Below are 26,213 nucleotides of genomic sequence, written 5' to 3'. Positions count from 1 at the left end.
TGGAGTGTGGGGAGTGAATAAAAGTTCCCAATGCTTCAGGAAAAGCTGCATTTTGGATCATCCGTGCATTTGACGATGATCCTGACTCGCCGTCTCCTAATTGGATGCGCCTTTAGAGATAAATGCATCTTTAGGGATTTTATAATGAAATAGTTTTCGTTTTCGATTCAAATTATTTCGTTAATTCAAAGCTTTCTATAGATACTATATTTATCAAGTCAGTGAGGCAAGTTTTCGCTGTGTTCCGGTTTTTCCGGTTTTTCAGAAGCGCTCCTACTCAAAAACTTTTCAAAAAATAAAAGCACGTTTTGTTGATATTTTGAGTGCACACAAATAAAAGTAGACCCTTTACAGTTCCGAACAATGTAGCCTATTACTCTTACCTTTATGAGCAAAAATGACAGCGTATTTTGAAATGTTTCCAATGCAAGTGATTTGAGAAAGCTAAATTGATCAAACATAGGCCATGATCAAATCTGTCTGCCACTTGGTCGTTACTTAAAAAAAAAACAAAAAAACATTTAATGAATAAAAAAAATGCTCCAAACGTTTTTATAAATTAACTCAATAAAATGACGAAACGAAATACAATCACTTTGCCATTTCATACAAAACTGAAGTATTTTAATAGCTGAAACAGTAGTATAAGCTGTTTTGGGAGAAGGGGGAAAAAAGACGGGCTCGGGTCGGACTTGGGCCGAGAATTCTGATAAGCTGTCGGACACGGGCCGGGCCGGGCTAGGGCCTGAGCGTCACGGGCCAGGGCCGGGCTAGGGCCTATATTTTAGGCCCGTGCAGGGCTTTACTCACTAGCACTCTTCCATCAGTGACCTAGTTTTCCCAGGAGGTCTCTCATCCAGGTACTGACCAGGCTCAACCCTGCTTAGCTTCAGTGGGCAAGTCTTTTGGCTTGAGCTTGGGTGATATGACTGCCTACATTTATGTAAACGTATAAATTCAAATAACAGTATATGCACACACTTACAGTATATACATACAAAGATAGAAAATGTTATGCAAAGAAACTTTCCCGAGCCAACCACTAGATGGCGCGCACAACCCATAGTCACACTTCAAACTCCTGAAATAAACATATTACTAGTCTTTCGCCCAACATAACACTTTTAGGAAAGAGAACTATAAAAAGTATTGTAGAACACTAAAACCACGAAAGATGGCTTGAGGCAACATTATTTGAACAAGAACATCTATAAAGTATGACATCAGAACAATAGAAGTCATGAGAACCGCTGTCCTCAGAGAGCAACTCACTGCTGATTCAGCCCTCTTTCATTTCTTCACTTTCCTCTCTCCCTACCAGCACTCAGACCATGTATTTATTTTTTGGAGCTGCCTGTAATTTGCTAATGTCTCTTAGTTTGTGTTAAAGTAATACTAATGAAACATAATACATGTAATGACATAAAACATCACTAAACGATTCATAGAAAAACAACTTGTTTGACATTTTGCAATAAAGTCCTCCATCCTTTTGACCTAGTGAGATTTTGAACTTGCAGCGTGCAGCATTTTGGAGCGAATCCTTTTGCCAATTGGTTCAGTCTATTCAAAGTTTCTAAAAGCGTCATCCGTTCTGATAGATTCTTATGATCATTTGTTGGAGAAAAAAAATTGAACTTCCCTATTTTCTACCTTGTTTTTGGAAAGCTAGAGAGCTGCAGAGCTACAGAAAGGGGCATGGTGATGAAAAATGAGGTGGAACAAAAAAATCTATTTCAAGCGAATACAAAATCTCATTTTTGTGAGTGAACATCAAAATTTGTAAGGAAACGCAGAACTTTGCAAAACTTCTGCAAAACATTACAATGTTACAAGGTGAAAATTACAATGTGAATGTAACATTTTCATGAATAACACACCCAGACAAAGTGCCACTCTAAGACAGCATACGATTGCGAATTCGGTTTTGTTTCAATTCTTATTGCATTTGAATGGTCAGATACACACGCAATTATGTAATGTTAAATAAGCCTTTTGTATCTGAAAAACTTTATGTAATTTTTTATCTTTGTTCTATTGTATTTGTCCTATAACTTGTAATTTTATTCTTTGTTTTTATTTTTAATAAAATAAAATAAAACAAAACTATATTGTGATATTTCACAAATACAATATGCTTCAAAGAAAGCTTCACATTGGTTCACATTCTCAGAAAATACAGTCAGAAAATGCAAAGAAAAAATAAAAAATTAATATGTGAAGAATCTGAAGACAAGGACAACTACTAAAATCTGACAATAACCTTGCCAATAGACATCAAACATATTATTCCCAAGACATCAACAACTATAGAAGCTCAAACGTTTTTAAAGTAGTGTATTTATAAGTAACATTAACATGGCAGCATTGGAGCCCTCATTTCATATTCACGAAATTAGCAAAAACTCTGTAGTCTAAAGGCATCTTCAATCATTCTCTCTGTACGATGTTCCCTAAATACATAATATTACCTTAAGTCTCCCCATGGCTATGAGCTTGTAACAATGTTTAACATGCTATGGAAACATGTAAGCATGCAGGGAAAATGTTTAGTCATGTGGGCTTGCTTTGGGACCATTTTGCCTGTTTCCAGTGTCAATAAAGTATATGACATTTGCTTTAGGTCAGGGGAAAGATATCTGACCTAAAAAATTGGAACAATGAGAACATATGAAAGATGTATTAAATGGCTGTAATTCCCTGCTACACAAGGCGTACCTCTGCAGGGTGTATGTTTGTCTGAGGGATGTCTTAAATTTCAGAGATGATGTAAATTACAACCCAAACACATAGAGACTAGATTGCTGAAAAAGAAAACTGGAATTGTAGGCATCCAGAAGGAACAGTTCAGCCAACTTCTGTCATAGTGTTATTTATATACTATTGTAATATTTATTAATATTTTAAACTATCTTCTATTATTATAGCTTTCATTATGACCTGAACCCACAAGGCTAAACATCCTACCTAGACTTATGCTGGTTTTAATCGATCAGCAAATGTCATTTTCACATTAAGCTAAAAATTATTACTCAGTAAAATTTTGGACTTATTTACACAGCCCTACGCAAAAATATATGTACCGTGGCCTTAATAATTTGTTCCTGTGAATTAAATTAATTTCATCATATTTAGTTAAATCATGGCCACAAATAAAAAAATAATTCCAATAAAAATTATGGCTATGTTGTACTAACTTGTTCCCTTTTTTCATAAATCAAATGGATGGAACAATGCGGCCATGTCATTTTACCAATACTGTTTTTGTTGTGTCATGGAACGTCTTTTTTTTTTTTTTTAGGTAACAATGTAGCTGTTTAAACTTCAAATATGCATTTAAAACATTTTTGGAGATATGAGCTCCACGGCATCAGCAGCAGTTCAGCGCTCAAGAACCCGCAGAAAACAGCCTTACTTACTGCTCTATTGTCTCTAGTCAAACAAATTAATTGTGGGTATATCTAACAGGCAATCTTTGATATTGAATGCAATCAACCAATAAACATCAAAACAATAAAAGGTTACACTTTATTTCAATAATCCACTTTAGACATTCTACTACGTATATTTGCAACTACATTTCATCCACCAGTCACTGATATACAGTTGCTTATAGTAAGTAAAATGCATGTTAGGGAATGAAAGTGCCAGCAGATATTAAGCAGATACAGTAGTCTACTAATACTCCAATGATTAGTAGTTGACATTATAGTTACAGTTAGAAGAATGTCTAAAGTGGACTATCAAAATAAATGTTAACCAATAAATCATCAAAACAATATATAAATAAAATAATAAGAAATAAAATCATATATATAAAATCAAACAACAAATGAGTCAACAAAGCGATAAATAAAACAAATAATGATAAATCAAATCAATCATCTGAGCCTGGTGACTGAAAGCAAAGCCACTCTCACTGATACTGAGCTCAGTAGTGATGATAGTTTCACCACTATACAATACATTTATTTAATAATGTTTGTAAGCTTTATGATGTACCGCAATAACCTTGTTACCACAGAGAAAAACGGCTGATAAATGAAGTTATGCATTATTGATGTCTGATCTGTTAACGCTGAGACTCGTTCCTCAGGCTAACTTCTCCTCCAATCAAACCTTCTGATTATCAAGCACAACATATTACAGAAAATGAGTAGTGAAGACATTAATCAATGCCTCAACCCAGAATACACTGCAGAAGCCCAGAACACAATGCAGCAGGCTTGCCTACTTATTGGCTTTCATTTATTTGCTGTGTATGGGGGTGTATTAAAGACAGAGAACATTTGTGTGGGTTGGTAATAAGGTCCCAGCTTAATTAGCACAATCAGATAACAGTCTCCACTTACAGCAATATCACTACCAAAGAAAGGGACATCAAATTAGAAACCACAGTTTATCAAATGACTTAAAATTATCCCTTTGGAAACCAGGACACCAAAACAGTTTAGACAAAACAAAAATCTGCAAATGTGCAACTAGTGAACTAAAGGCTTAAATGAAGGACTAATAGTTGAGTAGGAAAATCTTTAGTCGGGGGCATTACATATGATGCATCACGTCACTTCAGACTTTAGACAGGTGACAGGCTACGGCCTTCAGCATGATCCCTTCCTGCCTCTTACTGAGAATGTCTCTCAACACCAACTAAAGCTTAAATGATATGAGCAAGTGACAATGAGAGGGAGTGATGAAGGTTGTGGAAAAACAATTCTGCCAGGTGTCGGTCTGTTTGCTTGTCCATAAGTTGGAGCTTTCATTGCTATCGCAAACGCATGTCTGCCATCACAAACGATTAGGTATTTGTAGTTATTTTAAATGAAACATATGGCGTCAAATCTATGCCATTAATAACCGAGCGCACCACTTATGCTGGCGCGTGCGGTAAATCACTTCTGCGAGAGGAAAACAGATCTACACGCGAGGAAACGGGAGCCCGCAAGCTAATTTCAAACACTCTCGCGTGCGTCACTTGTCCTCTGCGCGCAATACAAGCCCTCGCACACGAGTGATCATCCCCCACATCCTCGCGCTCGATCTTCTCTCACCTGCTCGTGCGAACACTTCTATTTTTGTCAGTCGTGGGGCGGGGCTTGCTGTTTTAATTGTTATCTCTAACGCCATTGGTTACTTCCCCTTTTCCGGAAGTCAGCTGTAATTGGACACCTGTGAAAAGGCGATCCATAATTCACATGTGACCTGAGTCATGGCTTCATCAACAGACTAGATGCATGTAAGTTGTCATTTATTTTTTAATTTTTTTTATAAATATAAGTAGGGTAAAGTGCAGAACCCTCTTACAATGAAAGAATATATTACCATCAACCCCTAAAATTTGACATAGTAATACAAAATATATTAAAAAGTTTATACAGCAACTCTTGCTTATTTATATGAACAAATAATTTATTCATCCAAATGTCCTTTGAACCAATTTGGGATTTACAGTCATGTACATTTACAATTTACATTTACATTTATGCATTTAGCAGACGCTTTAAAAGCGACTTACAGTGCATTCAGGTTATACATTATTGTTATTTTTTTATCAGTATGTGAACCCATGGCCTTTTGCGCTACTAACACAATGCTCTACCACTGAGTCACAGGAACACTTATTATTTACAATTATTTAATGGACATTTCTCACATTTTTGAGGTTGTATATAAATATGGTTGGGTAAGCATATAGTGGTGAACTACAACTAATTCAGCATATAGCAACAAGTTGACTATTAGTTTTATTTTATTTTATTTTCATTTTGCAAAGTTAATATAGCCCAAGCTTTATGTTGTATGAAAATTTCAAATATAACCTTTTTGGTAGATTTACCATGCTAAAAACCGTGGAAACGTGTCATTAAAATCTATAAAAAAGGATTTATGCAGATTGAGGCTGATGTATGGGAGGAGAGCATCAGTAGGATTCGATTTTGCTCTATTAGTTCTAGGCATCAGTTAATTCAATTTAAGGTGATGCATAGACTGCACTATTCAAAATTTAAATTGCACAGAATGTTTCCTACTATCTCTCCTATTTGTGACAGGATTAAATCTGCAGAAGGCTCTCTGACCCATCTCTTTTGGACATGTCCAAAACTATACAATTTCTGTTGTGACATATTTAAATGGTTCTCGGATATGTATGGTTGTGTTTTTACACCTGATCCAGAAATTGCATTATTTGGTTATTCTATTTCTCTGTTAGATCATAATGTGTCTGTACAAAGTACAATAATTTACAGAATGATTATTGCTAAGAGTGTCATTCTGAGGCTGTGGAAATCGGACACTGTTCCTCAGTTTAAGACCTCGTTGAACTATCTTACTGGAATATTGCATATGGAAAGAGTCCGGTATGGAGTTATTGGTAATCTTAATAAGTTTTACAGTATATGGCAACCATTTCTAGATCATTTGGACCAATGTAATGCTGACTCTGACCAGCAACGTAATGCTTAGTATCTTGTCTGCCCTCTATTGAGTGCCTAGTCATTTTTCCATTGAAACTGCTTGTATGCCCTGATTGTTGTTCTCAAAAGTCTGTTTTTTTTATTTATTGATTTATTTTTTAATCATTATTATTTTATGTATTTTGTTCTTTTATTGTGCAATATAAAACTAATAAAAATACTTATCAAAAAAAAAAAAAAAAAAAAGGGTTTATGGTCCTGTTTTATCTTTGTAACATCACAAGATTGCAATCACTAGTAATCACTAGTAAACGGAAGAATTTATGTTAATTTATGTTAATAAACTTTTATTATAATGATGTATTCTACTGACAATGCATGCAATTCATTTTCATTAAAACAGCCATGTTATATCTATAAAAAAAATTTAAAAAATAAATGACAACTTGCATCTGGTCTGTTGATGAAGCCATGTCTCAGGTCACATGTGAATTATGGATCGCCTTTTCACAGGCGTCTAATCACAGCTGACTTCCGGAAAAGGGGAAGTAACCAATGGCGTTAGAGATAACAATTAAAACAGCAAGCCCCGCCCCACGACTGACAAAAATAGAAGTGTTCGCACGAGCAGGTGAGAGAAGATCGAGCGCGAGGATGTGGGGGATGATCACTCGCGTGCGAGGGCTTGTATTGCACGCAGAGGACAAGTGACGCACGCGAGAGTGTTTGAAATTAGCTTGCGGGCTCCCGTTTCCTCGCGTGTAGATCTGTTTTCCTCTCGCAGAAGTGATTTACCGCGAGGCATAATGGCATAGATTTGACGCCATAGAAACAGTCAAAAACAGTCAAACTATGACACTCATTTTTCCACTGACATCAAAGTACTTCCAACATCTTTAGTACAAAAAGAAAAAGAAAACATGTTATGGCACAGCAAGGTTTAAGAAGTCAAAAATTGGGGACTTGTGCGGGATGACATTATACAACATGCAGCAAAGCACTGCAGAATAAAGAATCAAAACTTCATAATTGTATAATTTCTCTCACAGACTTGAGCCTCTAAGTTCGTGATTTTAGTTAGAAGAGCTATAAAAGCTAATAAATTAATGCATATTGTAATACTCAACTCTTTTTGCAGGTACTTTTGCAACACAATTTTCTCTTTTAATATCAGATACAGAAAGGTCATCTGGCAGGGTGATCTCCAGATTTAGAAAACTGCACACCAGCTGGTGTGTATTAATATTTGAGATCCTACTTTCTGTCCTCTATGAAAGCATGACAAGCCATGTCCTGACCTGTCCCTTGCACAGCTGTCCCTCTGGGGACAGACACGAACAGGCAAGGTTAAAAAGCAGCCGGAAAAGCAGGCACAATCCCATCTGTCTGATGAAAATGTCACTGAGACAGGCAATGTCCCAACAGAACAGTAGGACAACATAAGGAGGAGGGACACTCTATATCATAGAATACTGAATGTGATTCCATAGGGACAGTGGATTAAAACAGATATTTTTAGATGTAAAGTAAGTTGATCCTACACTTTTTAGCATTTAAGTCCACCTAATGTTAATCGATCACAGTCACAATTTAGTTTTTCATAATTATTTTCCACTCTCTTGCTGACCCTGAGAACTGGGCAGTTTTTCCGCTGCTGTATTTCTCATATGCTGGAGATATAGTTTGCGTTGCCACATCCTTCAAAATTAAAAAGGTTTCCGGCCATTCATACAGAACACATTTTTGCAAAATATGAGAAAAAAAATTTAAATATGAGACACAGGGCAGTGGAATAAAAAAAATAAAAAATTATTGTATTTTCAAGTTTAACTAGTTTTTAAGAGACCAGTGTCATGTGTGAGGTGCTGCAAAACACACAAGTAGTGGTCAACCAATATTGATATATCGATATAAAGCTGATATATGATATCACACTCAATAAAAAAAAAAAAGAAAGAAAAAAAAGGCAAAAACACATGCCGTTCTGTACAGTGTTTATTTGTTTCCTATAGTATTAAGCTGTAAAAATTGCACTGTGTAAAAGAACATAACTGGAAATCTGGAAATCAGTAAAAGAACAGACTTGACATCTGTCATGTGTCAGAGATTTTAGATATACAAAGATGGTGCACTCATATTACTTACAAATTGGACAACAAACAACAGTTCCGCCTTCTAAATAAAAGAACCATTCGCTATTGGTAAGGAATCGTGTCACTGCAGCTGTCAATAGAAGCTCTGGTTGCTATAGAAAGTCAGTGTTCGAGACACGCTTAGGACTACACATGCACATTGAATAGTCTAGCATGAAATATAAGAAAAATAGTATGAAATTTTATTAGTACACCTGGTGAACAGCTTGGGAGATTTTTATTTATTTATTTATTTTTTTCCCTATTCGAAGACATAGAAGCTGAAATTAGATGACTGAAATAGCTTTCCAAGAGACGTTGCAAAGATGTGAAAATGACTTGCCTTAAGAGTGAAATGATTTGTCTTAAAGGGACTTTGTCTGTATTCGGAAGCACACCATTGTTTTTAACTGCCTAACTCTTAAAGTAGATATGATCGTAAGTTATAACAACTGTAAAAAAAAAAAAAAAAAAAGAAGTGTCACATTCTCTTGTGGTGGGCTGATGCGATATAACTAGTATGCTATTGGAGCTGTGCAATCGCTTTCTCTATGCAAGTGCATATTGTTAAGGCATATGGGTTGTTTACAAGTTTTTACACAGCCTGTGTGTTGCCACATCTAGCTTAGATTAGTAGCACAATCGAATTTCTGCCTACATTATTGTCAATGGCCAGTCAGCAATTTTAATACAATTATACTAACTTGGTTGAACTTGACAATAAACATCAATATTTCGAACTGTGCATTTAGCCTTACACAATAGCCTGTGCGCATCATCTTCCATTTTAAATATGCAATATCATGTGAGCAAGGCAACAGTCAGCACTGCCAGTGTCACCACAATCATGAGATAAACGAGGATCTGCTCAAGTTACTGTCGGAATACACTTTTTTAAAGGTTATTTTCAATGGTATTGTTTTTATTGTTGCGGCATTATTATTATGATTAATCTCTAATCACTGCACTCAAACCCAAAGGATATGACTCATTTAAGATAATTAAATCAGCTGCTTTCAAATAATTAATGGGAAATATTGCATTTCTTTGGTTAAAAAAAAAGGTGGTCAGACTATGTAGAATTATCACATATAAATAAAGTAAGTTTGTGCGCTCCCCTTTAAATCATGAAATATAACAACATACATCATATTTCACATATTTCGCAATTACATGACAATTTTTCTTTGTTTCATTGTACCCGAATAATTACTTTAAACTGTGGTTTATGTGTTTAGATTAAGTGTCTGATGAACTGTTCATCAACAAATCAATAATCCCATGCTACAGCAGAAGTTATTTTACACTACTATTTGAAGCTTCCGCTTTTCGAATGCGGAAGTGTGATAAAAGCCTAGTTAATCAAATGTGTAAGTGATTGCTGGTGAATGTGAAAATATTTGTGAATTTTGTTAATCACTTTATACTTTATAAGCGCATTAAGTATGCACAAATGAAGTGATGGAACTTCATTTCTGTAAGCTATCCATCAGCACTTTGTTCAGAATGCAGGACAGAATAATGCATAATGTTTTAAATTAAATTTATATTTATGCAATAAACAAATCCTTTAAAAGATGAATACTTAAAAAAAAAAAAAAAACTATTACAAAAAAATATTCTGTAATCCTATTGTAGTATTTTTTACAAACAAATAATAAAATACTAAATAAAGACAAGGTAGTGCTAGTTTCACATACAGCACATGGTGAATATGACATATTCATAATATATAATATATAGAATATATAATGGCCAACTGGTTATAGCGCATCAAGGGTTTAATGTTTGTCGATCATGCATGTCTAGTAACAGCACAAACCTCCCGTTTCCATCCAATTTGCATGGACAGACGGACCGACACACACACACACACACACACACACACACGTTTTTAGGCAGGCTACAATTGCACGCTTCAGAAGATCCCACAGCTGGAATCAACAAAGTTTGAAAGGTTTATTAGATATTCAAATAATTGTTTAAATAGTATAAATCTTTATTTGATGATTTCTGATGGTAGATTGACTGACAAGCTACGCAATATCGCGTTCATTATCGAAGGCGATTCATCTGTGATAATGAACGCGATATTGCATAGCTTGTCAGTGAACTACGGCTCTGTGTATTAAATGGCGCTCTATTTGAATACAGGTGATGGAGATTTAGCGCTAATCACGGAACCGGCTTTACTGACGAGATGCGCATGAATATCGTGTTCGATATATCGCCCAGCCCTAAAAAGAATTAAAACGTTTGCCTTTCTATTGCTAATAACAGAAAAGCAAATGCTATAATATTTTTTCGGATACTGTTTACTTTAATGGCTCTAATAATTTATTAGACAGAACTTTTCAACAGAGACAGTATACTAATGAAGATGGAGAGAATGTGAGCTCTGTGTACTCAGACATTCCTGTTCACAGAGCTGTCAAAATAAAAATTAAAATGCATATATCGACCTGGCACACCTTTTTTACGTACTATATAGATGCTTCTAGGCCAGTGGTTTTCAATCCTGTTCCTCGGGACCTACTGCTCTGCACATTTTGCATGTCTCCCTTATCTGACACACTCATTGGAGTTCATGGAGCCCTTTCCTAATGAGCTGATGATCTGAATCAGGTGTGTAAATTAGGGAAACATGCAAAATGTGCAGAGCTGTGGGTCCCCAGGAACAAGTTTGAAAACCACTGTTCTAGGCAGGTGGATTGGGACAAGTTGGAGCTAAAACTCTACAGGACATTGGCCCTCCAAGAGCAGAACTGGACAACCCCTGATCTAAAAGGACCACGCTGAATGTGAAATAGGTATTACTATGAACATTTCAGCAATAATTAATACATGATGGTTGTGGCATCATAAAAAAGCAATTTTTTGAAGTGAAAGCTTTTGCATTCATTAGATCAAACTCTTATTTCAGGAAAAAGAGGAAGGGAATTTTGGTTTTTCATGGCATGTTCCCATGACATGGATGAATTTGAAACCTCAGGAAATTGCACAAAACTAATACTAAGCATTTTTATTGGCCAGGACAAATATTTCCTGACAGCGCTCCATTACAATACATTCCAGAAAAATGACCTCATTATAGTTTCATCAATGTCTCTTTCTCTCTCTCCTCTCCCACCTGTCTTTCTTTGTGTGTCACTGTGGATTTAGTCAAACTTTTCTGCTGGATGAGTACACGGTTGATGGCAATAGAGCGTAGAAATGCCAACTGTCCATCACAGCTGTCAGCATCTGTTCTGGTGCCAAAATCAGGGGCCGTTCCACAAGGTCATAGATAGAGTGGACTCTTGGTTCTCAAACAACAGGACTAATTCCTCTTCCAATCTCAGACTAGTTTAATCACTCAAATCTCTGAACTTCCATCTTTCAGTTCATCTCTTAATCAAAAGATGTTGTTCTGAGTCATCACAATGTTTCCTACCTCATTGAAGTCTGCACCTCTGTTCCAAAACCTAATCAGAAAACCTAGTTGAAAACCTACCGAGACATCATAGATGCATGCCTGTCATTTGTTCCAAAAGCTATGTTGCCTTCTAACACCTCTCTGTAAGCCAGTTTTTAAGGCTGCAACACTGTATCTCTCATAAGAATGCAATCCCACAATATATTGCAGTAAACTCAACAAACAAATATGGACAGATCAATTAACTAGTTCAGTGCTACATACATTTTTTATACACTACAGTTTAAAAGTTTAAGTTGGAAAGAATTCTCTAAAAAATAGATAGAAATTATTCTTTAAATGGTCTATTCATCAAAATATACTGGGGAAATGCTTCCACAAAAAATTAAGCAAAACAACCATTTCAACATTGATAATAAATAAAATTATTTCGAAAAAGATGATTTCTAAAAGGATCACGTGACATTGAAGACTGGAGTAATGGCTACTGAATGGCTGATTCAGCTTTTCCCTCAATGGAATAAAATAAGTTTTTAAAGACATTAAAATCTAAACCTTTTTATTTTAAATGTAAATAATACTTCACAATTACTGGTTTTGTGAGCATTTAAAAAATGCATGGTTGTTGGTTGTGTATTTGTGTGTGTGTGTGTGTGTGTGTGTGTGTGTGTGTGTATAAAGTTAGGTCCATATATATTTGGACACAGGCACACATTTTATTATTTTAGCTGCTGACCAAAACATATTCAAGTTGCAGTTATATAAAGTAGTAGTAGTTATATACTATTGCAGTGCACACACTAAGCTTTAATTTGAGGGTATTCACATCAAAATTGGAGGAAAGTTTAAGGAATTACATCTTTTTAATATTTACCTCCCCCTTTCTCAAGGGACCATAAATAATTGGACAGTTGTGGGCTATTCATTTGGTCCTTTCTACATCAACTAGCAGGTAAATGTTCTGGAGTTGATTCTAAGTGTGTCATTTGCATTTGGAAGCTGCTGCTCTGAACCCATATCATGCACTCAAAGGAGTGCTCCATGCAGGTGAAACAGAAAAATTGTTAGGCTTCAAAATCAAAACAAATCCATCAGAGAGATAGCAGGAACATTAGGAGTGGCCAAATCAACAGTTTGGTGAATTTTGACAAAAAAAAAAAACAATGCACTAGTGAGCTCAGCAACAACATAAAACGGCCTGGATGTCTAGGGAGGACAACAGTGGTGGTTGATCAGAAAATCCTCTCCATGGTAAAGAAAAACCTTTTCACAACATCCAGCCAAGTGAAGAACACTCTCCAGGAAGTAGGCATGTCACTGTCAAAAGTCTAAAATCAAGAAAAGACTATAGAGAGCAAATACAGAGGGTTCACAACAAGGTGCTAACAAGGCCAGATTAGACTTTGCCAAAAACCATCTAAAAAAGCCAGAGCAATTCTGGAAAAGCATTCTTTGGACGGCTGAAATTAAGATCGACCTGTACCAGAATGACGGGAAGAAAAAAGTATGGAGAAGGCTTGGAACAGCTCATGATCCAAAGCATACAACACCATCTGTGAAACATGGTGGAGCAGTGTGATGGCATGAGCATGCACGGCTTCCAGTAGCACTGGGTTACTGGTGTTTAGTGATGACGTGACAGAAGGCAGAAGCAGCTGGATGAATTCTGAAGTGTATAGGGATATACTCTCCGCCCAGATTCAGCCAAATGTTGATTGGCCGGCGCTTCATAGTACAAATGGATGATGACCCAAAACATACTGAAAAAGCAACCCAGGAGTTTTTGAAGGTAAAAAGGAGGAATATTCTGCAATGGCCAAGACAATCTCCCGATTTCAACCCGATTGAGCATGCATTTCACTTACCAGAAAGACCCACAAACAAACAACAACTGAAATCAGTTTCAGTAATGCCTGGAAAAGCATCACAAAGGAGGAAACCCAGTCTCTGGTGAAGTCCATGAGTTCCAGACTTAAGGCAGTCATTGCTTGCAAAGGATTCTCAACAAAATATAAAATAATTAACATTTTATTTATGATTATATTTATTTGTTCAATAACATTTGAACCCCTGAAAATGGGGGGACTGTGTATAAAAATGGTTGTAATTCCTAAATATTTTATTTTGTATTTGTGTTCAACCCCTTGAATTAAAGCTTAAAGTCTGCACTACAATTTCATCTTGATTGTTTCATTTTAATTCTATTCTGGTGGCATACAGAGCTGAAATGATGAAAATTGAGTCAGTGTCCAAATATATACAGACCAAACTGTGTGTGTGTGTGTATGAAAGTGAAAGTGATGTGACATGCGGCCAAGTATGGTTACCCATACTCAGAATTTGTGCTCTGCATTTAACCCATCCTAAGTGCACACACACACAGCAGTGCATACACACACACACACCGTGAACACACACCCGGAGCAATGGGCAGCCATTTATGCTGCGGCGCCCGAGGAGCAGTTGGGGGTTCGGTGCCTTGCTCAAGGGCACATCAGTCGTGGTATTGAAGGTGGAGAGAGCGCTGTACATTCACTGCCTACAATTCCTGCCGGACCTGAGACTCGAACTTGCAACCTTTTGGGTTACGAGTCCCTTTAGATTCCCAGCTCCATGTCGGTGCTTCTTCTCTTCAGTTCACCCCACTCATTTTCTATAGGGTTCAGGTCAGAGGACTGGAATGGCCATTGCAGAAGCTTGGTTTTGTTAAAAAGTCTTTTTTATATACTAGCTCGGTTGCGTGGAATAAATTACCTGGGTGTATCCAAGAGATACAAGTTGATAGTAGTTTTAGAAGGGAAGTTAAAAAATGGTTATTTTATTGTTGATGTTTTGGAGTTTATGTGGTGAGTTTCTGAACTTGATGTGGATTGCATTCCATTTATGATTTGTTCGTCCATTTTTTTAATATAGAGGACCACAATGGAAATAAGCCGAAGGCTTTTTTGTGTATTTTATCCTCGACAGTTTTGAAATGTGTATGAACTAGTCTTTTTGGACTTTTTTGTATTATGTTTTACATTTTGTCAAATAATAAAACAAACAAAACAAAATCCCTGTGTTCACCAAACCCATCTTGAGTGTTTGCTGCTAAAAAGCTAATTTTTTAGTTTCATCTGACCATAGAAGCCAGTCCCATTTGAAGTTTCAGTCGTGTCTGATAACTGAATATGCTGGAGTTTGTGTTTGGATGAGCTAGGAGAATTTTTCTTGAAACCCTCCCAAACATCATGTGGTGATGTAGGTGCTGTTTGACAATTTTTTTTTTAAGGTTTTCTGACCCCGAGACTCAACTATTTTTAGGACGATATAGACACACGTCCTCTTCCAGGCAGTTGTGTAACATTTTATGTTGATTGGAAATTCTTAATTATTGCCCTGATGGTGGAAATGGGAATTTTCACTGCTCTAGCTCTTTTCTTAAAGCCACTTCGCTAATTTGTGAAGCTCAATTATCTTTTGCTGCACATCAGAAATATATTCTTTGGTTTTTCTCATTGTGATGGATGATTAAGGGAATTTGGGCTTTGTTTTCCCTCCTATTTATATTTCTGTGAAACAAGAAGTCATGGCTGGATAATTTCATGTTCATAATCACCCTGGAGTGCTCAAAATTGTGAATATGAATGGGAATATACTTCAGAGATATTTTACTCATAAGAATTTCTAGGGGTGCCATAATTGTGTCCGACGTGTACAGGTGCATCTCAATAAATTAGAATGTCGTGGAAAAGTTCATTTCAGTAATTCAACTCAAATTGTGAAACTCATGTATTAAATAAATTCAATGTACACAGACTGAAGTAGTTTAAGTCTTTGGTTCTTTTAATTGTTTAAAATTAAAATTTAATTGCTCAAATTTAACAAAAACCAACCAATTCACCATCTCAACAAATTAGAATACTTCATGAGACCAATAAAAAAATTTTTTTTACTGTATATGTACTCAATACTTGGTAGGGGCTCCTTTTGCTTTAATTACTGCCCCAATTCGGCGTGGCATGGAGGTGATCAGTTTGTGACACTGCTGAGGTGGTATGGACGCCCAGGTTTCTTTGACAGTGGCCTTCAGCTCATCTGCATTTTTTGGTCTCTCTTTTCTCATTTTCCTCTTGACAATACCCCATAGATTCTCTACGGGGTTCAGGTCTGGTGAGTTTGCTGGCCAGTCAAGCACACCAACACCATGGTCATTTAACCAATTTTTGGTGCTTTTGGCTAATCTTGCTGGAAAATGAAATCAGCATCTTTAAAAAGCTGGTTAGCAGAAGGAAGCATGAAGTGCTCCAAAATTTCTTGGTAAACCGGTGCAGTGACTTTGGTTTTCAAAAAAAACACAATGGACCAACACCAGCAGATGTCATTGCACCCCAAATCATCACAGACTGTGGAAACTTAACACTGGACTTCAAGCAACTTGGGCTATGAGCTTCTCCACCCTTCCTCCAGACTCTAGGACCTTGGTTTCCAAATGAAATACAAAACTTGCTCTCATCTGAAAAGAGGACTTTGGACCACTGGGCAACAGTCCAGTTCCTCTTCTCCTTAGCCCAGGTAAGACGCCTCTGACGTTGTCTGTGGTTCAGGAGTGGCTTACAGGTCCCATGGCATGAAAATTTCACTTTATGAGGTTTTTTAACATTAATATGAGTTCCCCTAGCCTGCCTATGGTCCCCCAGTGGCTAGAAATGGCGATAGGTGTAAACCGAGCCCTGGGTATCCTGCTTCGCCTTTGAGAAAGTGAAAGCTCAGATGGCCCAATCTGGAATCTTCCCTTTATGTCGTCATATGGGGAAAGGTTACCTCCTCTTTCTCTGCTTTGCCCGCCCATGAGAAAATTAGCTACTACCGTGCAAGACGAGCGCAATATTTTTTTTTTCCTCGAGAGACATTATGGCTTGCTCAGTGTTTGGATGTACAAATGAACACCAAAGTATTTTTTCAGTTCCTTCATCCGAGCCTATGGCTAGCATTAGCTACATGATAATAACTGTAACAGCATACATAAACAAACCAACTAAAGTTCTTTATCCAGACACAATATTTTAAACTAACCATTCGGAGACGTCCTGCTGTAGCCACTGAGTTGCAACTTCTTCATCCAGTGCTTCTCCATCCGGATCAGATTCTGGGTCAAACTGAAAAGCTTGAACGACTGTGTGTCTATGAGCCATTGCGATACATCCACTGTCAACATTAGCGCATGGTAGCGCAAGCTGGTTAAGGCCACACACCCACCCTCCACCTTGCCCCGCCTCTCTCATTCTTAAAGCTACAGACACAGGAATGGCACGTCTTAAGGAAAGCTCATTGTGGGACTGGCTCATAGTGGCTGAAATTCTGCACCAAGGCTGAATTTCGGGAAACAGACTTCAGATACAGTATTAGGGACCACTTAGGCCTATATAAAAGCATCCAAAAAGCAGCATGTCATGGGACCTTTAACAAAAGGAATATGACAACTGTAGCCAAATTCCTTGACACTTCTGTGTGTGATGGCTCTTGATGCCTTGACCCCAGCCTCAGTCCATTCCTTGTGAAGTTCACCCAAATTATTGAATTGATTTTGCTTGAGAATCCTCATAAGGCTGCGGTTCTCTCAGTTGGTTGTGCATCTTTTTCTTCCACACTTTTTCCTTCCACTCAACTTTCTGTTAACATGCTTAGATACAGCATTCTGTGAACAGCCAGCTTCTTTGGCAATGAATGTTTGTGGCTTACCCTCCTTGTGAAGGGTGCCAATGGTTGTCTTCTGGACAACTGTCAGATCATGATTGTGTAGCCTAGTGAACCAAACTGAGAGACCATTTTGAAGGCTCAGGAAACCTTTGCAGGTGTTTTGAGTTGATTAGCTGATTGGCATGTCACCATATTCTAATTTGTTGAGATAGTGAATTGGTGGGTTTTTGTTAAATGTAAGCCAAAATCATCACAATTAAAAGAACCAAAGACTTAAACTACTTCAGTCTATGTGCATTGAATTTATTTAATACACGAGTTTCACAATTTGAGTTGAATTACTGAAATAAATGAACTTTTCCACGACATTCTAATTTACTGAGATGCACCTGTATTTGAGAAAAACATTTATTTCATAATGATATATCCCCCTATTTTAAATTCTTATTATCCAATGAAAGGTTAGATTTTTGTGATTTTTTTAAAATAAAAGATCAAAAGGGTGAACAATGCAGATTAATTTTCACAGCCTTCTTTGATCATATTTACCAAGGATGCCAATATTTTTGGCCATGACTGTACATACATACATACAGAAATACGTACACACACACAGATTTCAATATGGTTTACTTATTTCTCAGCTTTTCAAACGCATGCTACACTCTGCTGTCAATCCCACAATTCCCTGCATCTCCCTATAGAGATTAAACTGAAAACACCCACTCAGCTCCGAACCAGTGGACACATAAATGCTGCCTAGAAGGCAGCTGCCCATAGAAATCAGACAGCAAGGCAGCTCACTGGGTTTTGGAACAGAGCGATTTGTCTCTCTTTGCATCTCATTGGTTCATCACACGGCACACCACAGCCCAGCAGTGTCAATGCCCTATCAGCCCTCTTTTCAATCACTTCTACCCAAATGACTTTCACTGGCAGCCTCTCAATGGCCATAAACAAGCACATTTCACCAGTGAGGGCCATAAACCTGATCTGTGGGTGGCAGAAAGTACAAGATACGCTGAAGCTAGAGCCTCGATTTATCATTCTGTCCCTTTACTTTGTGTATCTGACTAAACCCAAATTTCCAGACAGGATTTGGTTCAACCAATCAAATCTACAAAAAACCTAGTTGCATATACCAGAATCCTCTTCTCTCAGTGTCATTATTAACTTTTGTGTATCACATTGTCTCATTATCAGCAGCTAGCTTGTAATCAGTTGCATTCACAACAAGCAGCAAAACAGATAAGAGAATATTAATTGGAAATGCAATACTGAAGTATAGCAGGGATAAAATGTGTCCAGCAGAAGATGTATATACACTGAACAAAATTAAAAACGCAACACTTTTGTTTTTGCCCCCATTTTTCATGAGCTGAACTCAAAGATCTAAGACTTTTTCTATGTACACAAAAGGCCTATTTCTCTCAAATATTGTTCACAAATCTGTCTAAATCTATGTTAGTGAGCACTTCTCCTTTGCCGAGATACTCCATCCACCTCACAGGTGTGGCATATCAAGATGCTGATTAGACAGCATGATTATTGCACAGGTGTGCCTTAGGCTGGCCACAATAAAAGGCCACTCTAAAATGTGCAGTTTTATCACACAGCACAATGCCACAAGTTTTGAGGGAGCGTGCAATTGGCATGCTGACTGCAGAAATGTCCACCAGAGCTGTTGTCCGTGAATTTAATGTTCATTTCTCTACCATAAGCCATCTCCAAAGGTGTTTCAGAGAATTTGGCAGTACATCCAACCGACCTCACAACCGCAGACACACCAGGACCTCCACATCCAGCATCTTCAACTCCAAGATCGTCTGAGACCCGGACAGCTGCTGCAACAATCGGTTTGCATAACCAAAGAATTTCTGCACAAACTGTCAGAAACCGTCTCAGGGAAGCTCATCTGCATGTTCGTCGTCCTCATTGGGGTCTCGACCTGACTGCAGTTCGTCGTCGTAACCGACTTGAGTGGGCAAATGTTCACATTCAATGGCGTCTGACACTTTGGAGAGGTGTTCTCTTCACAGATGAATCCCGGTTTTCACTGTACAGGGCAGATGGCAGACAGCGTGTATGGCGTTGTGTGGGTGAGCGGTTTGCTGATGTCAACGTTGTGGATCGAGTGGCCCATGGTGGCGGTGGGGTTATGGTAGGGGCAGGTGTATGTTATGGACAACGAACACAGGTGCATTTTATTGATGGCATATTGAATGCACAGAGATACCGTGATGAGATACTGAGGCCCATTGTTGTGTCATTCATCCACGACCATCACCTCATGTTGCAGCATGATAATGCACGGCCCCATGTTGCAAGGATCTGTACACAATTCCTGGAAGCTGAAAACATCCCAGTTCTTGCATGGCCAGCATACTCACCGGACATGTCACCCATTGAAAATAATAATTAAAAAAAAACATTGCTACGTGTACTGCGTTAAGCGAGCTGAGACTTGTTATAGCACTTGCATATTATTGCTCTTTTGTTGATTTTGAATGCTTCCATTGTCCTCATTTGTAAGTCGCTTTGGATAAAAGCGTCTGCTAAATGACTAAATGTAAATGTAAATGTATAAATGTAAATGAGATATGTTGCCATCTGCTCTGAAAGGCTGACCTGCTGACAGTGCTGTGAAACAGAACAATGTCTATTTCTGTTGTACTGCTAAAAATAATCAAACATTGTGATGTTTACCAGAAATATGACACTGTAACATTCTGGAAGAAGTGCTGGATAGTCATTAATTGCAAAGACAGAAGCTCTTAAATTAAATTACAGAAAATTTCTTCTCATCTAGGCACAAACATCAGAATAAAGCAGAATCTTACTGCGGTCAGTAACACACACTGTATACACACACATACATACAGCAGGTAAAATAAGTATTGAACACATCACCATTTTTCTCAGTAAATATATTTCTAAAGGTGCTGTTGACATGAAATTTTCAACAGATGTCGGTAACATACAAACACATGCATGCATATAAAGAAAACAAAACAAATAAGTTAAGAAATTAAGTTATGTGTAATAAAATGGAATGACACAGGGAAAAAGTATTGAACACATGGACAAAAGGGAGGTGCAAAAAGGCATAGAAACTAATCCTGCCCCTTGTCAGTGGAAATTAATATTAGCTGGTTCAGTCCCAACACCTACCAGGATGATGAAGATGAAACAAGGGAGGACATTTCAGCAAGACAATAATCCCAAACACACAGCCAAGGAAATTCTCAGAGGTTTCAGAGAAAGAAAATAAAGCTGCTAGAATGGCCCAGCCAATCACCTGATTTGAATCCAATAGAAAATCTACGAAAAGAACTAAAAATCATGGAACCTTCAATATATGAAGAGTGTTCATTTTGTGTAGAAGAATGGGCCAAAATCACACCTGAGCAATGCATCCAACTAGTTTTTCCATACAGGAGTCATCTTGAAGCTGTCATTACCAAAAAAGGCTTTTGTACTAAGTGTTAAATAAATTTCAGTAAGCGTGCTCAATACTTTTTCCCTTTGTCATTCCAATTCATTACACATAACTTAATTTCTGAACTTATTTGTTTTGTTTTCTTTGTATGTATGGTGAAAATTTCATGTTCACACATACGTTTGGTGAAAATTTCATGTTAACATATGAATGAATGAATGAATGATGCATTTATATAGCGCTTTATTGTGTATTGCTGTACACCCAAAGCGCTTTACAATCATGTGGGGGGGGTCTCTCCTCAACCACCACCAGTGTGCAGCATCCACTTGGATGATGCGACGGCAGCCACAGGACAATGGTGCCAGTGCGCTCACCACACACCAGCTACAGGTGGAGAGGAGAGAGAGTCGTAGAGCCAATCAAGCGGATGGGGATTATTAGGAGGCCATGATTGATAAGGGCCAGTGGAGGGAATTTGGCCAGGACACCAGGGTTACACCCCATATACATTTCATGTGTATGTGTATGTGTATATATATATATATATATATATGAGTACACACACACACACATACCGTTCAACAATTTGGGGTCAGTATGATTTTTTTTCAGGTTTTTGAATGTTTTTATTTGATAAAAACTTGTGTAATGTTACCATTTAAAATAACAGTTTTCTATTTTAATTAAAATGTAATTTATGTTTTGGCAACATTATGTGATGGCAAAGCAGCAATTCTTCAGTGTTACATGATCCTTCAGAAATCAATTTCAAATTATTATAAATGTTTAAAAATTTAATTTAAGAATTTATTTAAATTAACTAATAACAATTTTGTGTATATTTAATTTGCTGTACATTTAGCTTTGTATATATGTTAGTTCATCGAATTTGATTGGTCAAGTGGTATTCCTTTTGATATTTAGTGCAACAGCAATGGGATTTTGATGTTGCTTAAATTCATGCCATAAGCAGACCCACTCTCCAGATCAGCAGATCAGCTCTGAAAACCTCATATCACTCAAACACCTTAGAGCATTATATCAGACTCACTTCTCTCCCTGAAGTTTGTTGGTTTTCACAATCAAATCCTGGGTTTGTTCTTTGGCTGCCTGTTGACACACAAAACATGGAAGCTAAATTATGGAAAAAGAGCACGTTTGCCCTTCAACTATATACATTTAAATATCTTTTTCAATCCCTTGAAATGCTTTTCAGATTTTTTAATTGTCAATAATCTTTAGCAGGCTGCTAATAATTGCAGTAAAGAAATGATCATTTTCCAAAAGCTATCTGCTAAATAAATGCAAACATGCATAATTACCTTCAACCTGTTGGTCATTTCTTCACAGCAGGAGCTCATGGCCTGAACATCTTCATGAACACTCTCTAGTTCCTGAAGCAGAAAGACACACTCAAGTCCTATATTGCAGAAGAAGTTCACTAGTGCTACAGAGGTTGTATGCAAAGTTTGTGTAAACCACCTCAACAGCATCATCTTTACATTTATTCAGATGCTTTTCTCCAAAGCCACATATTAGCGTTATTTTATTATCGTTGATATAGCTTTTGTTAATATTTTGAGTTTGTTTATTTTTATAGTTTTTATTTGAATTTTAGTTAAAGTCTTAATTTATTTTGTTGTGTGTTTTAGTAATTTTTATAAGTTTTTTTTATTATTTCTCTTTAGCTTTCATTTATATGTATTTCAGTTTTAGTCATTTTAGTACTTCAACTTGTCTATTTTCTATTTTAATATATTGTAAAATGTTATTTATTTCTTGATAAAAAAAAATTCTGGATTATTTGATGAATAGGGTGTTCAAAAGAACAGCATTTATTTGAAATATATACATTTATTGTAAAAATGTAAAAGTCTTTACTGTCACTTTGTCCTTAGTGAAATAAGCTATTAATTAAAATAAATAAATAAATAAATAAATCTTGCCAACACTGTAAAAAAAAAAAGTTGAGCCAACTTAAAATTTTAAGGCAACAAACTTCAGCAGATTTTTGAGTTTTCTCAACTTGTTGTTTTAAGTTTATACAACAAAAATTTGAGAATCTCCCACAAAAACAAGTTGAGCAAACTCAAAAATCTGCTGAAGCTGGTAAAAATGTTTTTAAGTTCGCTCAACTTTTCTTTTTTTTTTTACAGTGAACCCAAACCAAATAGTTTTCAGTGTTAGCTAGACTATAAAAGTGAAATGCATAAACACACTTTGTAATTTGAATATAATATACCTTGTAAGATGTAGACAAGTACTAAAATGACTAAAACTGAAATAAATATAAATGAAAGCTAAATAGAAATATAAAAAAAAATATATATATATATAAAAAACCACAACAAAATTAATTAAGACTTTAACTAAAATTCAAATAAAAACTATAAAAATAAACTAATTCAAAAAATAGTAGTAGTTTTTGATCATTAAAAAAAGTCTCAGGCATGTTATGTAATGATACAGGATGATTTTAATTATACATATATTACATATACTGCTTTTTAATTATACATTTTTGAGCTGCTGTATAGAACTGTCACTGTGAATTTACCTCCTTCACTTCTTTAAATATTAGTACAAACTCTTCATTGATGGATAGGCTGCGTCTCTCTATGTCTCCTCGGAGGTTCCTCCTGGTTCTCAGACTGTTCTCCGTGAAAAACACAGAGAGAGATTTCAACGCTTCCAGCATCTCCTAGAAAGAAACAAAAATAGGAAATAAGTGAAGCAACAAGATCTTCACTGCTGCTTGATCATCAACTGCATGTTGCCTATGAACATCAGATGACAACTACATTTACAAAATTTATAATGCATGTTCTGATCAAAATAATATTACTGCAATTCTGTGGCTGTTCGATATAGACTAATGTTCAAAAGCTGATAAGATTCTTTGAATGTTTTTGAAAGAAGTCTCTTAAGCTGCATTTATCCAATCAAAGATACAGTTAAAAACAGTAATATCATGAAACATTATTTCAATTTTAAAATAACTGTTTTCTATTTTATTATAGTTTAAATTTTAATGTATTCTTGTGATGGCAAAGCTGAATTTTCAGCGGCCATTACTCTAGTCCTCAGTGTCACATGACCCTTCAGAAATCATTCTAATATGCTGATCTGATGCTCAAGAAATATTTCTTATTACTATCGATGTTGAAAACTGCTTAATATTTTTGAGGAAAGCATGATATATATTGTTTGATTAATATTTATTCTTTGATTAATAGAAGTTTGTTACAATGTAGTAATCTTTACTCTCACTTTTGATTATTTAATGTGATCTTGCTTAATAAAAGCATTTGTTTCTTTCAAAAAAAGAAAGAAAGAAAAAGAAAAACCTTACTGACCCTTACCTTAGGCTACATTATACAGCACCATGATTTATGTTTGAAAAAAAAACAAACAAACAAAAAAACACATGACATTACCATGTCTAAAAAAAACATCATATAACACCATGCTTCTCCACATACTAAAATAACAAAACAAACTAAAAATATTTTTCAGACATCAAACATGGCAGTACCATAGTATTCTTTACTTTGGAGTACCATATAAATACCTAGTACAAGAATTTCAGTTGTTTTACTCACAAGTATTATAAATGGGTTAGACAAGATATTTTCAACAACTGGGAAATATGCAATATTTCTTTATTATAGTGTTTTACCACCCTTTGCCTTTATCAACTTCCAACCTTCTTAGAATGTATTCATACAACCTTTGTTTTTTAAATTTTCCTTCCAAATCTATCCACAGTGGTTTGATAATAGTCAAACCAGCTGATTGAGCTGGCCTGTGTAGATGTTGAAGTTCATCTTGGTGCTCCAACTGTCCAGGTTTTATTATCATAACATCATATTTTAGCAGTAGTGTCTGTCATTACATTTTTAGCAATTAGTGTCGCATTCTTAAAACACCAAACAGTTGGGCTGTAAAGGTTACAGATGCTCATGCTAAACGGGCTTCCATGATTTGCCTTTTTTTTTGGAAGTCTGACAAGTTTCCTATTTCACCCATGGCTTTTACTAAGCACTCCTGAACACTACCTTTACTACACTGAAATACAACCTAGAGAATATAGACAATGAGAAATTAATAAAAAAATTTAAAAAGATAATTGAAACATTTGTTTTTTCACTATAGCCTACACGAATTATATTCACCCCTACAATAATTAGTGTTCACATTACTTTGTTAAACCCCTTAAGATTTACCATCTTATAACATAACCATGTACAAATGTTCTTCTCTGTAACGTTTTGACAAGCAGAACACCACGCTACTGAAATATTATTTACCGTATAAATTAGAGACTCAGAAATTATGTTTATTTTTTTATATATTTTTATTATTATTATTATTAATTATAACTTACGTGCAAACAATTTGTAGTGACAGGTGCACTGCGATCTAACAAGTTAGCAAATGCGAACAGACTGTCACAAACCTTGTCATTATCCAGCCTGGTCTCCAGGATCTTGTTGAGTTTTCTGGATAGAGGGTTGTTGGGCTGTGAGGACGCATTCCCGCTGCTGTTAGAGATGTGAAGGTTTGAAGCATCAATTGACAGCTCTGCTTTAGTTTCTGCCATCATCCACGTCAACCTCCAGGAAGCTGTTTTGAGTAACAAGAAAAACGTCCCACTGCAACAACAAGAGGTCGGCACATTAGTTCCGCGCCTCGAGTGACATTTGCGCAAAAAAAAAAAAATCTCCAGAAATGTGCTACCAAATAGACCAATGCTTCCAAATGTTTTAAGTATTTTTTTATATTTGAATAAAACATATCTTATAATATATATATATATATATATATATATATATATATATGCACACACACACATACAAACACACACACATATATATATATATATATATATATATAATGACAACGATATAATATTGATATAATATTATTATAATAATTATTGTTATATAATTTATATTGTTCATATTATTAAATATATTTTAATAAAATATTTTAGGGTTATGGTTTACTTTGGAGTTTTATGTTTTTAATTATAGATATTCTTAAAAATATCCTAATAAAATCCTCATCCTAAATACTCATTTAGTTAGAGTAGTTTAGTTGCATAAAGATAGAATAATAATGTCCCC

General features: G+C 36.1%; 1 protein-coding gene across 1 annotated transcript in view; it reads right to left on the bottom strand.

Annotated features, from left to right (window-relative positions):
• The window catches only part of cog6 (component of oligomeric golgi complex 6), a 51,408-nt gene extending 25,677 nt beyond the window's left edge, over window positions 1-25,731 (bottom strand). The window contains exons 1-4 of the mRNA XM_058745206.1: window positions 25,544-25,731; window positions 23,642-23,785; window positions 22,407-22,478; window positions 22,136-22,194 (exon numbers count right to left, since the gene is read on the bottom strand). Of these exons, the coding sequence (XP_058601189.1) occupies window positions 22,136-22,194; window positions 22,407-22,478; window positions 23,642-23,785; window positions 25,544-25,690 (422 nt within the window). The 5' untranslated portion in view covers window positions 25,691-25,731. The remainder of the gene's footprint in view (window positions 1-22,135; window positions 22,195-22,406; window positions 22,479-23,641; window positions 23,786-25,543) is intronic.
• Window positions 25,732-26,213: the final 482 nt, after the last annotated feature.

This window comes from Onychostoma macrolepis, chromosome 15 (genome assembly GCF_012432095.1).
Source record: "Onychostoma macrolepis isolate SWU-2019 chromosome 15, ASM1243209v1, whole genome shotgun sequence".
Classification (NCBI taxonomy): domain Eukaryota; kingdom Metazoa; phylum Chordata; class Actinopteri; order Cypriniformes; family Cyprinidae; genus Onychostoma; species Onychostoma macrolepis.
The sequence above is the reverse complement of the archived record's forward strand: the minus strand, read 5'-3'. Positions and strand labels throughout refer to the sequence as shown.